Source organism: Dermacentor variabilis, chromosome 1, assembly GCF_050947875.1.
Source record: "Dermacentor variabilis isolate Ectoservices chromosome 1, ASM5094787v1, whole genome shotgun sequence".
In the NCBI taxonomy this organism is placed as follows: Eukaryota; Metazoa; Arthropoda; class Arachnida; order Ixodida; family Ixodidae; genus Dermacentor; species Dermacentor variabilis.
The window spans coordinates 253289559-253307364 of NC_134568.1; the positions used below are offsets into that span (position 1 = coordinate 253289559).

General features: G+C 44.4%; 1 protein-coding gene across 2 annotated transcripts in view; it reads left to right on the forward strand.

The window, feature by feature from the left end:
• Nucleotides 1-680: 680 nt before the first annotated feature.
• LOC142561175 (pseudouridylate synthase RPUSD2-like) overlaps nt 681-17806 on the forward strand; it is a 58316-nt gene continuing 41190 nt past the window's right edge. Inside the window, exons 1-4 of one of the 2 annotated variants that reach the window (XM_075673427.1) lie at nt 681-1110; nt 1458-1536; nt 1622-1743; nt 8070-8170. In XM_075673427.1, the coding sequence (XP_075529542.1) occupies nt 928-1110; nt 1458-1536; nt 1622-1743; nt 8070-8170 (485 nt within the window). In that variant the 5' untranslated portion in view covers nt 681-927. The remainder of the gene's footprint in view (nt 1111-1457; nt 1537-1621; nt 1744-8069; nt 8171-17806) is intronic. The other variant, XM_075673429.1, reaches the window with a different exon arrangement.

Genomic DNA, 17806 nt, shown 5'->3' on the forward strand with positions numbered 1-17806 from the left:
TCCTTTCTTTAACGCTGCGAGCCCGGTACTTTCCAGTAACGAATGGCTCGCACGTTATCAGCATGATAGCATTGCCGATACTGGAAAGTACCGGGCTCGCAGCGTTAAAGAAAGGAAACGCATCAAGGCAGATGACGATTATCGTTGTGTGGCAGAAGTGGCACTCCAAAGGGTGTAAACTGTTCTTACACTCTTATAAACATTTACACCCTTTGGGGCGTATCTTCTCCCACAACAATAATCGTCATCTGTCTGGCCCGCGTTTCCTTTCTTTAATGCTGCGAGCCTGGTACTTCCCAGTCACGAACGGCATGCGCGTTATCAGTGTGACGCAGCTTCTCGACAGGAAAATAGCGAGCGCCGAGCGTTCAAGAAAGGAAACGCAACCAAGGCAGATGACGATTATTGTTGTGGGACAAATATACACCCCAAAGGGTGCAACCGTTTTAAGAGTGTACAGTGTGTAGAGTGCACGGACGCTCGATCGAAACTGAAACCATATAGAAATACACTCAACGTATCCCCTTGGCACTCTGTGCTGCATTATGGGCGAATTTCTCTTCTCCTTTGCGGTTATTGTTTCTTTTTGTGTTTCTGTGTATCTATTGCCTTTGGTTACCCCGAAACTTTGTGAATTGAGAGACGGTGCTCGCGGTGCGACCCATCTGACCACTTATGATGATGATGATGATAGCAATGGTAGAACCCGCATCTGGTACCCGCATGGAGCCGGCCAGCCGGCGCTGTAGAATCCCAGTTGGTTCTTTATTTTAAGGGGTCCCCTAGTATCATGATTGTGTAGTGGGCGGACGTACGCAAGTCGCGGTTTTATTCTATGTCGCGGTAGTTGCAACTTGCCGTGTAGCTTTTACATTGCGCAGGGACACTTTAGAACTGCCGTTCGCAGTTGCAAAGGCTACGAACTCCATGCTAGTTATCGCTGTTCTGCGGACCATTTTCTCGAAAGTATATAATATTAGGAACTTTGTTTCTGCAGTCATGAGCACTGCACTGAATGAGTCTCCTCGCGACATAGTAGAGGAGAGTGATACTGGTTGCGGAGTGAAGAGAAAAGCCGAAGAACCTGTCACTGGTTTGGACATAAAGAAGGCAAGCCCGCACGCAGATCTAGAGTTGGGAACCTCGTGTTATAACCGCGCATGCTGACAGCTGCCAGTAGTCGATGGCCATTTCAGTTGACGTTTACGCGCGCCTGCGTGTAGCGTGCATCAATATTTGTTGTTGTTGCATCAATATTTGATTGTTGTGTATGTTTTCCTTCTATTTTTCTTTCTTGTCAGAAACTGGTACGTAAACCAAAATCCGCAAAGTTCTAAACTGCTGTACTCACGTAGATGGCTTTGAATGGAAGAAACGTGCAGACCTCATTTAAAATGATCACTGCCAGAATGTGCAAGGCGGTTTGCATTTGTGAATATTGTGATTTGTGCTTTTAGATTAGGCAAGGGCAAAAAGAGCTGCGGCCCGGCTTTGGCAGCGACAGATTCGACGAGACAGAATACTACTTTCAGCATGGTAAGTAATAGTATTAACTTAGTTCCCTACGCTGTGACGCTTATGTGATGCATTTATGTAACGCTTTTCACTGGCGTCTTTCTAGGTCTGCGGAAAGTGTATCCTTACTATTTCACCTACACTACATTCTGCAAGGGACGCTGGGTAGGACATCTTCTTGTCGATGTTTTTACCAGGGAGTTCAGAGCTCATTCAAGAGAAGTCTATGTAAGTAGTGGTGACTGCTCGACAACGAAATGTGTAGAAAACAATTTGGGATTCGTGATACAGTACAATTTATTGTGGTGCATTATATATCGAGTTATTGAAACCTGACCATAGGAGGCTTTTTAGTGCTACAAAATTTTAAAATGAAACTCGGTGATTTTAGAAGAAGCTCGAGTTTCATTCCACTGACAGTCAGTGTATACAGGAATTGGGAATCCATCTTTGGTATTGCACTGCTAAGAGACATTCATTGCTGCTTTTACAGCGCTAAATTGTGGGTACAGTGCTCTTGTAGGTTCTCTTAGCTTGAAAGTGGTATGAATTTTTCCTCTGCCTTACTCTTGTTTGCTAATGCAGCTGTACAGGTGCATGTATAGGAATCAAAAGTATTCATTGTGTTCTGACATGTGTTAGTGACATTTACTGGCACCTCTTATGCTCGAGGTAGCATTCTGGAATGTGAAGTTCAAAACAGTTGTGAGCAAAAGCTTGGGCACCATACACACAACGAAAAAGTTCTTCAAAATCTAAACAAGCGCACTTTAGTTGTGTTAAGCGCACATGTGAATGTGCAACAAATGCAATGCACAGTCACAATTCCACGTTTGATGGCTGTTTTAGAAGTAGCATTTAGTTTTTGCTGATGCCATGGTCTCTAAGCATTTGCTCCTGAGGGTACATGTAGCAGCGCATGCTGAGTAAGGTTGCTTCAGACCCACAGTTTCCTCTAAATATAGTTGCTTGAATCTGGAGTAACATCCAATAAGGCTTCAACCGAGGCTAGTTGGTACGACACCATTAATTTTACTGTGCTGGAATTTCACAGAAGCAAAATGAAAAGTACAAGGACGAATGTGTGCAATATGAGCGCACATGTTTGTCCGTGTCCTTTTCATTGTTGCTTATGTGAAATTCCAGCACACTAAAGTGATTAATCCGGAGCACAACATTTTGGACATGACAGTAGACTGGAGCTGTGCAGCACCATACTGTAATATAATGTCCTACATTTGTCGAAGGGACAAGTCTGAAAGGAGCACTGACAGTGGAATTTTTTGTCCTGCTCTTTTGCTTTTTTAGGTAGCATTTGGCTTCATGATTACAGTATCATGCCCGAATTCCTCACTCCAGGGGAGTTGGTGGCTCATCAAAGTGTGCAGAGAATGTGATAGTGGGGCCTCTGGATCCACAAGTGATAGCGCAACGAATAATTACATAGTTTTGTGCAATGCGGCTCGTGAAAAAAGAGACTCGTCACATCACTGAAAGTGGAGGTGTTGGTCATGTGGTATCATAAACTTAAGAGCTTGCCAGTCAGCCTGGTGTGATGCTTGAAGGCCATACAGTGACCATGTCGCCGAAAGCTGCCTACTTTTCCATCCAATTGTGTGCCTTTCAAAGAAAGGCAGATGGAAATTCTCTCCCCTCTTGTCCTATGGAGTGCTAAATAAACTTGGCTTTCGACAGCACGGCCGTGGTGTGTTTGTGTGTATACGCGTCAGTGATTTCTGGTACCACGAGGCCATGACAACTGGCGACGTGATCAAGTCTCCTTTTTCACGTCCAAAGCAATATTGCTTATGATGCGCATTTTGAACAGGTCTCATTAAAAGGCAACATAATGATTTTTTGCACACTCATGTCATTGAAGCTCTATAGTGTAATTACTGGGTTGATGGCTATCCAAGAAGGCACTAAAAATGAGACTAAAATTTTCTGCACTCCTAAAAAAGTTTGCACCCTTTGGGGCATATCTTGTTCCACAACAATCATCGTTATCTGCCTTGCTTGCGTTTCCTTTCTCGAAAACTCTGAGCTCACTACTTTAATCTTGAAAATGTTATGTCACACTGGTAACGCACATGCCGTTCGTGACCTGGAAGTACCGGGTGCAGCATTAAAGAAAGGAAATGCAGGCAAGATAGGCGACAACTGTTGTTGTGAGACAAAATAAGCCCCTAAGAGTGCAAACTTTTTTAAGAGTGTGTCAGTACTCCTATAACTCACATTTACAACAAGCTTTTAATAATGAAACATTTCAATGCTTAACATTGCACTGCAAAGAGACATTCATTGCTGCATTTACAGCTCTAAATTGAGCCCTTGTCTGTTATCTTAGCTTGAAAGTGGTATGAATTCTTTCTCTGCCTTACTCTTGTTGGCTAATGCAGGCTAAACACTATATTGCACATTCATTGTTCTTATGCAGTCTCTCATGTTTCATCTGAGAGCCACCAAAGGGAACTGAAAAAACAGTGTTTCTTTTTGTCTTCCTTTTTTCTGCTCAAAATCATAACTTTATCTGCAGTGCAAAAGTACTTGTGAAATATTCAGAACAAGGATATTGACCCTTTATAGTAGAGCATATCTGCATGCAAAGATGAACGTGTGCTGTGCTGGTTTTGGCAGCCTCTTTACATTGGTGCTATGTGTCTGGCATGTAATTTTTCATGAGTGGTGGCTAGCAGGGTCGCTACAGGGACATTGTCCTCTCCGCTTGCTCATTGGGATGCATCTTGCTGGCACATGGTGCATTATTTGTGCACAAGACACTCTGTCTGGTCTGATGCCATGACAGCTTGCTTCGTATATAGTGATGTCCCCTGTGATTAAAAATATCTTGCCACCCCATAAACAATAGTGGCCTCATGCTCATTTGCGGTGGCACTTCTGGTTGTAGGACTCTCTCGGAAGAAAGGGACAAGTGGGGGAAAAAGGAGTGCATTGCATGCATGGAAGTGGCAAACTTGTGGTTGGCATCTTCCCTGGAGGGCGAAGACAGATTAAAGACACATTTGACATATGGTGTTTCATTTGTCATAATTCATTATTCTGACAAACTAGTCCCTATAGGTACTTTCAGTAATGCATACTGTTAAAACCACAGTAAACAGTACTACTGGCAATTGCTGAAGCTGCAGCTGAGGGGATACAGTACCACTCTGCATTGGTATCAGTCATATGTTTCTGTTTGCTTTATTTGTTGTATTACATGACTTTTACAACTAAGTGACCTTTATAATGAATGGTTTTGGACGCCTCAAGCACTTTGTTATAAAGGCATTTAACTGTATATCTAACAGAGAATATGGGCTGATCCCAAAGGCAGTGCAGTCAAACACAGCATATCAAAGCACTCGCGTTCGCGGGGAAAGAATGTGAGAAAGTGGTTCGTGAAACATGCACCAGACATTTCATAGAGCGGCTTTGGCATAAGGGAAGCATGCATGCAGTTGTGGCATAATGGTTACAGCATTGGGTTTCTGTGCTGTGAGACAGAGGCTCGAGCCCATCATTGGTCACGCATTTATGTATAGCATTATAGGCAGACTTCACCCGCTTTGGAGGTATATAACAGAAAATTCTAGGTGTATTGAGCATACGCAAGTGCATCACAGTGTGCACGAAATCGCAAGTGTGTAAGAAATACAAAGTATAGAAATGTGTCTGATTAATCGGAGTGCGCAAGGTCACCTGTGACGCATGCATGCGCAACTGTTGAGATGTCACAATCTAAGTATGCTATTACATACTTAGAGAGTGACGCAAAGTTTTGGCCAAGTTTTTTTGTCAAGGTGTTCCTCGTGGCTTATGATGTCAGAATTATTTATTTGGAATATTGCGCTTTCTTTGTGTGTGTGTGTGTGTGTGTGCATGAACGTGTCCGAATATGTTTCATGCCAAATTGTCTTTTATACTGCGGTCATTGCCAGTGGCACTCATCTGACAGTGCCTACACTCCATGAGAGCAGCATTCCGGGCAAGTTGGCAATCCATTACTCAAATGATACAGCGCAACAAAAAATGACATGGGTGTAAGAGAAGAAGACACACCAAGTGCAAACTTTCAACTAAGCTTATTGTACCACTGAATCGATTTTATACATGTGAAGCAGTGTAGACTGCGCATGCGCTTATTGCTTCACATGTATAAAATCGATTCAGTGGTACAATAAACTTAGTTGAAAGTTTGCGCTTGGTGTGTCTTCTTGTCTTACGCCCATGTCGTTTTTTGTTGCGCAGTATCATTTCAGTAATGGCCTACACTCCATTATGGCACGAGCTCAGAGGATATTGTATCTTACAGGGATACCACACAATAGTGGGGTTCTCAAACTCGCATGCATTAGTAACAATATTATTTGAAATTTTTCGCAGTAGAGTGTCATGGAATCAGTGTTGTGTGAGTTCCTGTGCTGATATAAAATTATGATTACTCTTTAAACCGCTAACATACTCCTTGATTTTATCAATAAAAATCAAATTATTTTGATGATAGTCTCGCAACAAATTTTGGCCATTTGTCAGTGCTTTTAAATAGAGAGTGTTGCGTAAAGTTAGAAATCATGTTGTCTCTTGCTTCCACATGCACTTGCGCAAAATAGCTATTGGTGCCACTAGCACTGTTTGCTGAATGTCATGAAAACTGGCTTACATCATTGGTCTCCCTCACACTGTGTTCATGTCCATGTTATGAGGTACTCGAATTGAAAGTTGGCCATATGCATAACCTTTATATAATATCCACTTGCTCAGAAGAAATCGTCATCATCAGCCTATTTTATGCCCACTGCTGGACAAAGCCTTCTCCCTGCAATCTCCAATTATCCCTGTCCTGTGCCAACCAATTCCAACTAGCTCCTGCAAATTTCCTAATTTCATCGCCCCACTTAGTTTTTTGCCGTCCTCGACTGCGCTTCCCTTCTTTTGACACCCATTCTGTAACCCTAATGGTCCACCGGTTATCTGACCTATGCATTACATGACCTGCCCAGCTCTAATTTTTTTTTCTCTTAATGCCAATTAGAATATCGGCTATACCCATTTGCTCTCTGATCCAAACCGTTCTCCTTCTGTCTGTTAACTCTATGCCTAGCATTCTTCATTCCATTAATCTTTGCACAGTCCTTAAATTGTTCTCCAGCTTCTTTGTCAGTCTCAAAATTTCTGCCCCATATGTCAGTACTGCTAAAATGTACGTACACCTTCCTTTTCAATGATAATGGTAAGCTTCCAGTCAGGAGCTGACAATGTCTGCCGTATGCACTCCAACCCATTTCTATTCTTCTGTGAATGTCCTTCTCATGGTCAGGCTTCCCTGTGATTAATTGACATAGGTAAACATACTCCTTCACAGACTCTAGAGGCAGACTGGCGATCTTGAACTCTTGTTACCTTGCCTGGCTACTCATCGTTATCTTTGTCTTCTGCATATTAATCTTCAATCCCACTCTTACACTCTCTCTGTTAAGGTCCTCAATTATTTGTTGTAACTCGTCTCCTGTCTTGTTGAACAGGACAATGTCATCGGCAAACCAAAGATTGCCGAGGTATTCGCCGTTGGATCCTTAGTCCTAAGCCTTCCCAGTTTAATAGCTTGAATACTTCTTCCAAGCATGCAGTGAATAGCTGACCCCTTTCTTTATAGGTATCTTCCTACTATTCTTGTGTAGAATTGAGATAGCTGTATAATCTGTGTAGATATTTTCCAAGGTATTTACGTAAGTGGCCTGTGCTCCGTGATTATGTAATGCCTCTATGACTGCTGGTATCTCTACTGAATCAAATGCCTTTTCGTAATCTATGAAAGCCATATAGAGAGGCTGATTGTATTCTGCAGCTTTCTCGATTACTTGATAAATGACATGGATGTGATCCATTGTAGAGTATGCCTTCCGCAAGCCAGCCTGTTCCCTTGGTTGACTAAAGTCCAGTGTTGCCGTTTTTCTATTGGAAAGTATCTTGGTGGATATTTTATATAATACTGGGAGTAAGCTAATGGGCCTATAATTTTTCAATTCTTTGTCTCCCTTCTTGCGGATTAGTATAATGTTTGCATTCTTCCAGTTCTCTGGGACCGTTGAAGTTGATAGACAGTTCGTCTAGAGCGCCGCCAGTTTTTCAAGCATGATGTCTCCTTCATCTTTGATTAAATCGACTGTTGTTCCATCTTCTCCTGCTGGTTTTCCCCATTTCATGTCTTGGAAGGCCCTTCTAATGTCATCACTAGTCATAGAACGAGTCTCTGCAACCTGTTCATTACTGCTTCGAATGGAGGTATCATGGCACGTCTGGGTACTGTATAAGAAGAAATAGCTGAGATTTGTGTTGGTACTTTTCTACTGTCAATGGAACTGCTATTAGCAAAAACTATAATTGTAAGCATTAGTGGTAACCTTAAACATATATCACTATGTATGAGTTTGGGATGTGTCTTGCCAATGTTTTGTCACAATGTATCTACTCAACTGAACTATTTGTTCGGAGTCCTGTGTATGTTCTTCCATGGTGAGCATGATTTGCTTTTTTTTTTATTTGTGTTCCAGGAAAATGCTATAAAAGCTGGTCTTGTAACCGTGAACAATAAGGTTGTAGGCACAGACTATCGTCTCAAAGACAATGACCTTCTGGCCAACACTTTGCACAGGTAAGCATGATAATTTAAATTGGACTTAAATTATGTGAAGTGCAAAAGTACTTTTGATTATCAAGTGCAAAGTGTTTTTGATGTGTCTTAAGGTGATTGCCCAGCCATTTTACTGATGAAAACAAACGGTCTTGGGAGAAAGTAGGTGCCCACTTTTAGTCTTTAAGCAGCAGCGGCGGCGGCGGCAAGATGAGCACTTAGTTAATCCTCAATTAATTATCAAAATCTTCACTTTCAGATAATCCTGCTTTGATGCCAGAACTCACTGGGCAGAGCACAGATTAACAATTGCTGCTTCGCTGTTTACTAGAAGATCAGAGGGGTGTCTGGATGTGCAAAAGCTTTCGCTTGGGACTAACTCATGGTGACAAACAATTGCCCAGTGGGCTATTGCGGTGATGGAAGTGTTGCGGCAATTGCGCTAAACTGTGTCGTGAAGGAAATGCTGCTACATGCTGCAGCAAATTGTCGTTTATCGCAGGTATTGGACTACGCCTGCCACCGAAATGCACCTGCTCTGAATAACCTAGCAGGCAAAGAAAAATAAAGAAAGTTTGTGGTGAAAATTAATTTCGTTGCTTTTTATGAAGATGTCGAATAAGCAATGCTAAACGTGCAAACTTGGTATACTGTAGTCATATGCAACTGCAATGCAAAAGTGTGGAAAAAGCAGGTTGGTGAACAAGCAATTGGCAACTACGGCGTCGATTCTAGGAACGCTAGAGGAGAGATGCTGGTAGAATTTGCAGAAAGGAATAAGCTGCGAATAATTAACACCTTCTTCAGGAAGCGTAGCAATAGAAAGTGGACCTGGAAAAGCCCTAATGGTGAAACAAGAAATGAAATTGAGCTTGTACTTTCTGCCGATCCCACTATAGTGCAGGATGTAGAAGTGATACGTAAGGTAAAGTGCAGTGATCATAGGCTAGTGTGGGCTAGGATTCACCTCAATTAAAGAGAGAAAGAGTAAAATTGGTCAAGAAGAAACAGGCCAACCTAGATGCAGTAAGGGTAAAAGCAGACAAATTCAGGCTGGTACTTGCAAACACATATGCCGCCTTAGAACAGAGACATGAAGATGACATAGGGGTAATAAATGTAACCGTAACTAGGCTGGCTTCAGAAGCAGCAATTGAAGTGGGAGGCAAGGCACCAAGGCAACCAGTAGGCAAGCTCCCACAAGTAACAAAGGACCTAATAAAGAAACGACAACGAATGGAAGTGTCCAACTCATAAGATAAGAAAAAATTCGCAGAACTGTCAAAACTGATCAACAAAGCAAGAATAAGTGATATTCGAAATTATAACATGAGAAAGACTGAAGAAACCGTAAAAAATGGACGCAGCCTGAAATCAGTGAGAAGGAAACTCGCCATAGGACAAACCAAGCTGTGTGTACTGAAAGAAAAGCAGGGTATTCATTTATTAAAAAAAAAAATGTAATGTCATCGGCAATCTCGAAGCTGTAGTAAAAGCAGCAGAAAGATTCTATACTGACCTGTACCATACCCAGAGCAGCCATGATACCTCCATTCGAAGTAGTAATGAACAGGTTACAGAGGCTCCTTCTATAACTAGTGATGATGTGAGAAGGGCCTTGCAAGACATGAAATGAGGAAGAGCGGCAGGAGAAGATGGAATGACAGTCAATTTAATCAAAGATGGAGGAGACGTAATGCTTGGACAACTGGTGGATCTTTATACGAAGTGTCTATTGACTGCAAGGGTCCCAGAAAACTGGAAGAGTGCAAACATTATACTAATCCACAAAAAGGGAGATGTTAAAGAATTGAGAAGTTGTATGCCCATTAGGTTACTTCCAATATTATATAAAATATTCACCAAGATAATCTCCAATAGAATAAGGGCAGCACTGGACTTTAGTCAACCAAGGGAACAGAGAGGTTTCAGGAAGGGATACTCTACAGTAGATCACATCCATGTCATTAAACAATCAATCGAGAAATCTGCAGAGTACAATCAGCCTCTCTATATGGCTTTCACAGATTACGAATAGGCATTTGATTCAGTAGAGATACCAGCTGTCATAGAGTTATTATGTAATCAAGGAGCACAGACCGCTTACATAAATACCTTGGAAAATATCTACAGAGGTTCCACAGCTATTTTAATTCTACACAAGAAAAGTAGGAAGAGACCTATAAAGAAAGCGGTCAGACAAAGAGAAACAATCTCTCCAATGCTATTCACTGCGTGCTTGGAAGAAGTATTCAGGCTTTTAAACTGGGAAGACTTAGGAGTAAGGATCAACAGCGAATGTCTCTGCAACCTAAGGTTTGCAGATGAGATTGTCGTGTTCAGCAACACTGGTGATGAGTTACAAAAAATTATTGAGGACCCTAAGAGAGAGAGTATAAAGCCTGTTTCACATGCAAGCGAAGGCGTGGCAGCTGAGCGGCACCGTGGCACACAGACGCAGCTTCGTTTCACATGCTTCGTTCTGGCATGACACGTGCCGCTGTGATGCAGAGTCTTGCTTGTGAAAAGTGCCTGTGTGCCGTTTGAGCAGTCTCCGAGAGCTGTGCCTTGCTCCACATTTCCATGTTATGCGCATTTGAGCTGCGGGCTTGAATGGAGCATTAAGCTGGTGTTCCACGTTCATGCTTGTGAACCTTGAAAAAAGATAAAAACACCGTGTATTGAACGGTGAATACAACTTTTTTGTTCACATTTACGTCTGTCTTAAGCTGTTTACAGGCGACCGCTTAAAGGTCTTAAAAAGTAAAAAAGGCTTAAAAGTTAGCCACATGGCAGGAAATGAATGGGTTGCTTCGTATTTCCGCGATCTGGCCTTGAAGCACGTGCACGTCGGCCAACAGCTCTTGTTTTCGAATACCACGAGGCATTCGGGTGCCATCTCGGCCACCCGATTGCAAGAGGCCTATGGGCGGCTTTCAAAGAAGCTGGCGTCTCTTTTCGCCCCTAGGCATTTGAGTACAAAGGCGGCGGCCCTTGTACAGCTGTACAAAAAAGAAAAGCACCTACATGCGCTGCAAAGAAAACGCATGGACTGTCATTTCATCACGTCTGTACAGACCTATATGTGGTCACCATCGGGAGAAAAAAGAGGCAAGAAGAAAACAGTATGTGGGGACAATTTGTCTCCAAAGAATGGAACTCGAAAACAACAGCTGTAAACAAGTAGCAATTTTGAATCACCAGTGGACATGGCCAATTCCAGCGATGCCAAATTTACTTTATGGAAATGTGCATCACTTTTGACGACGAGTACCTTCGGCTTCAGTCCATTATTTCTTCTCAAGGAACCCTCCTCTTTGTTGCGAAAATTTTTCATTTTAGCATCCCAAACACTGCACAACTTGAGTGATGAACAGCTCGTTGAAAACCGCGCGAGACATTGCAAACTGGCAGCGGACGTCTGATACAAATGTCGTTTGCTAGAACCGTCTGTTCGAGCGGGCGAGCTCCCCGGTTCCCCGCGCTGCCCGCACTTCGTCCACGCCCTTGCGACGGGATCTTGACGTCACTGTTCAAGGCGCTCCTCCGCTGGTTGCCGCTTCCTGCTCACAAATTTTTCCAAATGTTGCGATCGTGGCCACAGCGGCGCATGCTGCTCGGAAAACTGGTGTTGTGAAAGGAGGCTTGCGCACGCAATGGGTGCTGCGCTGTTTCTGGCCCAAAATCGCTTGCATGTGAAACAAGCTTAAGAGTGGGGTTCAAGATTAATATGTAAAAGACAAAGATAATGATTAATAGCCGGGCAAGGAAACAAGAGTTAATGATCGCCAGTCAGTCTCTGGAGTCTGTGAAGAAGTATGTTACCTAGGTCAATAACTCACAGGGCGCCCTGATCATGAGAAGGAAACTTACAGAAGAATAAAAATGGGCTGGAGCGCATTTGGCAGACATTGTCAGAACTTGACTTGAAGCTTACCATTATCATTAAAAGGAAAGGTGTACAATCAATGCATTCGATCGGTGGTGACATATGGGGCAGAAACTTTGAGACCGACAAAGAAGCTCGAAAACAAGTTAAGGACCACACAAAGTGCGATGGAACGAAGAATGTTGGGCATAACGTTAAGCGACAGGAAGAGAGGGGTGTGGATCAGAGAGTAAACAAGGACAGCTGATCTTCTAGTTGACATTAAGAGAAAGAAATGGAGCAGGGCAGGTCACGTAATGCGGAGGTTAGATAACTGGTGGACCATTAGGGCTGCAGAATAGGTGCCAAGAGAAGGGAAGCGCAGTCGAGCACGGCAGAAGACTAGGTGGGGTGACGAAATTAAGAGATTCGCAGGCGCTAGCTATAATCGGTTGGCGCACGACTGGGCTAATTGGAGATCTCAGGGTGGGGCCTTCGTGCCTCAGTGGACATAACATAGGCTGATGAAGACAATGTCACCAGTATGAAGAAAACACCTAGTTTTCCTCTGTGTTGTGCTTTGTTGAAATAGTCTTTAGTTAATATAATGCAATGGTCGTGACCGCAGGGGCAGTTAGCCTTCGCCCATCCGTGGCCTGTCACGCACCCTGATGTGCATTATGTGTTGTCACGAAGTGGGCGTCGCGCACAGTTTTCTTAGTTTGAAGCTTTGTTCCTAGGCCGTTCCATCTAGTAAGCACACAGGCATATATTAGATGAATTAGCAGTAGTTCTAAGCTAAATGCTTGTGTACCTTACGCTGAGAGTAGCATGCGCTTTAAGCGCATGAGCTTATCCAAGTGCATTATTATGAATGCGCAAGAATACGGCACTCACACCATATTATTAATAAATTTGGCAGCTGTACGTATTCGACTTGTGGTCACAAGTTTAGAAGCTGAAACAGATAACGAAGCCAAGGACAGCCTGAGGGGAATTAACTTTTTATTGAAATGAAGAATTAACTGTGAATTTGTGATTAAATATCTTCCTGTACATTATTAAAAAATGGAGCAGCAAGTTAAAGAAAAAAGCATGCATCTTACTATAATGCATAATGGGTGCAGTTTTTCAGAACTAATTCATACAGCATTTTCTTTTTATTAAATGCACACAGAGCTTCCTCTTCACACCAGAGCAGTAAGTTACTGCTCGAAAGCATTGTTTCTGGGCTTCAAACAGCAAACATTTCTGTTCCAAAAACATGTATTTCTGCTTCGAACTGCGATTTCTCCTGCTCCTAAAGCTGCTTAACACTTTCCTGTCCGCGGGAAAATAAGCAGTTTTCGGGTGGTCTAGTAAACAATTTTTTTGCTGCTACACCAAATGTTAGATAATAAAATGTATAGTATCAATTTGTAGAAGGAATGCGCTTTCTAATGGTATTATTTGCAAGCAAACCTTTATTACCAGTTCTTTGAAAAAAGTTACTTAATAAAAAATGTGTAACAAAAATGAGAAAACTCTGCAAAAATGTCGATGCTGCTTTGCACCAAGACAACATAAAAAAAAAATCGAAATAGATATTTTGAAGAAAAAGGCTGTATACAACATTCCTGCAAATATAAACTTTCTATCTGTACAAGTTATTTTTTTTTACAAACGAAAGTGTTATCCTTAGTGGCTATCGTGCCACCGCACAAAGCAGTTGCGTGATGTGGTGAAGCACAAGTTTGCAGAGCACGTCTCGCAGGAAATGTTCGTTTTTTGTTCAACTTTTCGTTCTTGATAACACAATTTACAGTTCCTGTATCTTTGTAGCTTCTGTGGCTTGTGCTGTTGATCCTTAGGGGCACTTGTAGCGGGAACAGCAGGAGGAGCCTGGGGGTCTGGATGTTGTTGCCCATCAAGTCCTATGAACTGCTCCACCAGCTCTAGCCTAAACTCGAACTGATTGAAATGCGAACCTCTTGACAATTCAGGCACTTCGGGATGTTGCCGACGGTGCTCATCAAATCGAATAAAGCTGTTTACAACAGCAATATCTATACTGAGGAAAAACAGCATTTTCCACCAGTGCACGCACTTCATCAGAATGTTGTATGTCCCAATTAGCTGGTCCAATTTATCGACGCTGAGCATGCCCACATTGTACTTGTCAATCAGCATCGACTTTTTCACGGATACTTTTTCCCGCTTATTGTTCACTTTCCTTCTGCGCTTCGCAAGTATGAATTTGTTGGCTGTGTGGGCTGTTGACATCATGTGAACAACACGCTTGTCCTTCCATTGCAAGTATAGAACGTCCTGATCCCGTAGCCACCGAATATCTCCTCTCTTTGCTTTTTTATCCCATTGGGTGTCCTTCAGCTCGGTTGGAAAGCCCCGACGATCTGTGCATGTTGTGCCACAAGCAAGCGTCTTGCGCTCCAACAAGTGTACAAACAAGGATGTCGACATGTAAAAGTTGTCTAAATAAATTATGTAGCTTTGATCCAGGTAGTCCTCTGCCAGGCGCGTCACAACATTGAATGCCAGCCCTCGTGCGCTTGGTGCTTCACGCTTTCCCGTGTATACACTGAACTGAACAGTGTAACCAGATTTGGAGTCCGCCGAAACCCGCACTTTATGTCCCCATTTGATAACTTTGTCCCGCATGTACTGTCTAATTCCGGATCTGCCTTTGGACTTTACCATCCTCTCGTCAATGGAGAGGCTCCGATCAGGTTGAAAAAATTGAGCTGATGAGGTGTTGATGTGCTTCAGCAGCGAAGCTACGCGATGCAGCTTGCCATGGAATGTGGCCGTTGTCTTCTCAAGGTTGGACACACTGAGGAATGCAAGCAACGCTTTGAATCGATTTCTTGGCATTACCGAAGGCGGAAGAAGACCAGAAAATAATTTCCACGTGTTCCAGTAGCAGTGCACGCGCCGCACTTGTACGATACCCATGTAAATGAGAAGTCCGATAAACTTCTTCATCTTATCGGGAGTCACTTCTTTCCATGCTCCGTCTCTCTCACTGTATGACTGCTTCTCCAAAATATTCATCCATGCATATTTATTAGTCATGTTGCATATCTCAGTGATTATTTCTGCCGTGAAGAACAGCGTGAAGAAGTCGAGGGCTCTTACGAAGCGCTGCGCGGCACTGCGGAGCGCATTGCCGAGGTCAACTCCCGGCCGTCTTCTCGCGCAGAACTCCACTCTTTGTACCGCCGCCGACAAGTGGTCCTGTCCAAACGACATTAACACCCTGCAGATTAAGAACCACGACCTTTAGAACACACCAGATGTCATTAGAATTCGCAGCACGGAGTGAGCAATCTTTATGCAAGACAGTGGACTTCTTGCTGCATGCAAGAGCATAATATGGGTCTACGCCTGAGAAACACCCAAGGGCAAACACCTTTGGGAAGACTTGCAAAACCAAAGGCTTGAACTCATCCCGAACCGCACCGATCCTACACGCAGAGGGAACAGTGCTAGTGTAGACATGCTACCAGACCTCTCGTTTGTCTTGAATGTAACCACAGCGCACTGGTAAAATATGCAGGAAGATTTGGGGAGTGACCACTCGTTGATCGAGATCATGATAGACACGGGCCCGAGCCGTCGCGGGACCAACCCTGAATGTAAAGGCCATAAGCACAAACTCGTTATGTGGGACACGTTCTGCAAGAAACGAGAGGAAGGGGGGCGAGGTGACGAGCCGATTACGGACATAGACGAATGGACCGAGACGCTCTGAAGGGACGGGACACAGATGCGGCGACGAGCGACATTCCTTGTGGGCAGGCGCGGCTGCGTCGTCTGCGACGAGGAATCGCCGGAATTTGAGACGGGTCCGTCCGGCACGCTGCAATGCTCCGTCATATCACCATTACTCTTTAATTTAGTTCTACTCGGCCTACCCAAGAAATTAACAGAAGTAGAAGGATTGCCTCACAGTCTCTACGCGGATGGCATCATTCTCTGGGTTCCCGGAGGAGGATGTGACGGTCACGTCGAGCGAATGTTACAGCCAGTAGTAGATATGATTCAGTGCGATGAATGGGCCTCGAGGGCTCGGCGACTAATTCAGAACTGTTAATCTACAAACCCGCAAGCAGAGTCGTAAAACCCTGCGTGACGAGGAATGGGAATACTCCAAAATACGCATTATATCGGCAGACGGTACTCCCATACCGCACATAGACAAAATTAGAATCCTGGGGTTACAGCTGCAGGCAAATGTCCATAAAGGAGAGGCCGTGCGAAGACTTCATTGTTTGGTAGATGACACGATCCGACTCTTTTGTCGCATCACGAATAGACGCATTGGTATGCTTGAACACTGCGCAATCCGTCTCGTGCAGGCGTACGCGATAAGCCGCATAACGTATGTTGCCCCCCTACCAAATATGAATAGGGTCGAAAAAAAAAAAGGTCAAGTGCATGATACGAAAGGCTTTCAAGAGGTGGTTGGCGTTCCATTCAGCGCGAGCACCGACAAGTTTCTAGAGTTTGGACTTCACAACTTGCTTGACGAGTTACTTGAGGCGCATGACGCGCAGTACGAACGATTATCCAAGCCAAAGACAGGTCGACGCATCCTCGAGTCGCTCGGCATCACATACCACACTTAGCATAGAGAAAAGACGGCGGTTCCGGCCTCATCTGCAACCACCTGATCATTCTGCCACTTCCCAAGAACATCCACCCGATGCACTACATTGGGAGATGCAACAAACGAGCTAGTGACCTTCAAATGAAGTTTCGCAACAGCAACGAGGCGGGGGAAGTAGACGGCATGCTGTATGGAGAAGGGAGAAGCGCACACACGATCGCGGTTGTAGATTGCATGGGTAAGTACCTTGCAAGTGCCACAGTAACCACGGCACACACGAAGGCAGCCAAAGAAGCCGCGATAGCCCTTGCACTCGCCGCAGTGCCAAACACTGCGATCGGGACCAGCGACTTGCAGGCAGCAATCCGCGGCTTAACGTGCGGCCGCGTCTTGCTGGAAGCGGCCCACATACTCCAAATTTGTGACGGCAGCGACTGAATGTTGCCCTCGCAACCCCAAAATTCTATGGTCTTCCTCCTCTGGACCCCGGCACACACAGATGTCCTGCTCGCGGGCAACGATGTGGCCCATGCAACGGCTCGAGGTCTCGCACGCCGAGCCGCTACAGCTTATATGGCCGCTGCCTCCGCCCCCAAGAGTGGGACATCAGATCTGCCGGATTGGGACACTACGACAGAAATGCAGCAACAAGAATCACAATGGGCATGGAGCGATCGCCTGACCATGTTCAGAGACCTCACCCAACACTACAGACTTGAAAGACGCACATTCCCGCCGCTGCACGATAAATTAAACAGGAACAAGGCCGTAACCTTATGCTTACTCCAAACACACACGCATACCCTAGCCCCGCCGTCCTACACCATTGTTACCCAGGATTATACCCAACTGATGCGTGTAAAGTGTGCGGACAGAGAGTAACGCTGCGACACATGCTCTGGGATTGTGCTGGCAACAACGGTACTAAAACCGCCGCCGTTTGCGATGTGTCCACAACCGCAGCCATTACCCGCGTACACGAAGCCTCGAGATCGCTTCTTCCTGGCGCTGCCCCAGCTGCGAGGGGCGCCGAGTAACTCCTCCATTAGTGTCGCCGCCGCTGGGAGGCAGTTGTCAAAAGTTCAGAGTTGGAAGACCAGCTCTGGGCCATCTGGCAAGCCGAAGATGCCGCCCGAGTCAAAGGACTTCAAGCCGCCACCTGAGGCCACCATAACCAAAA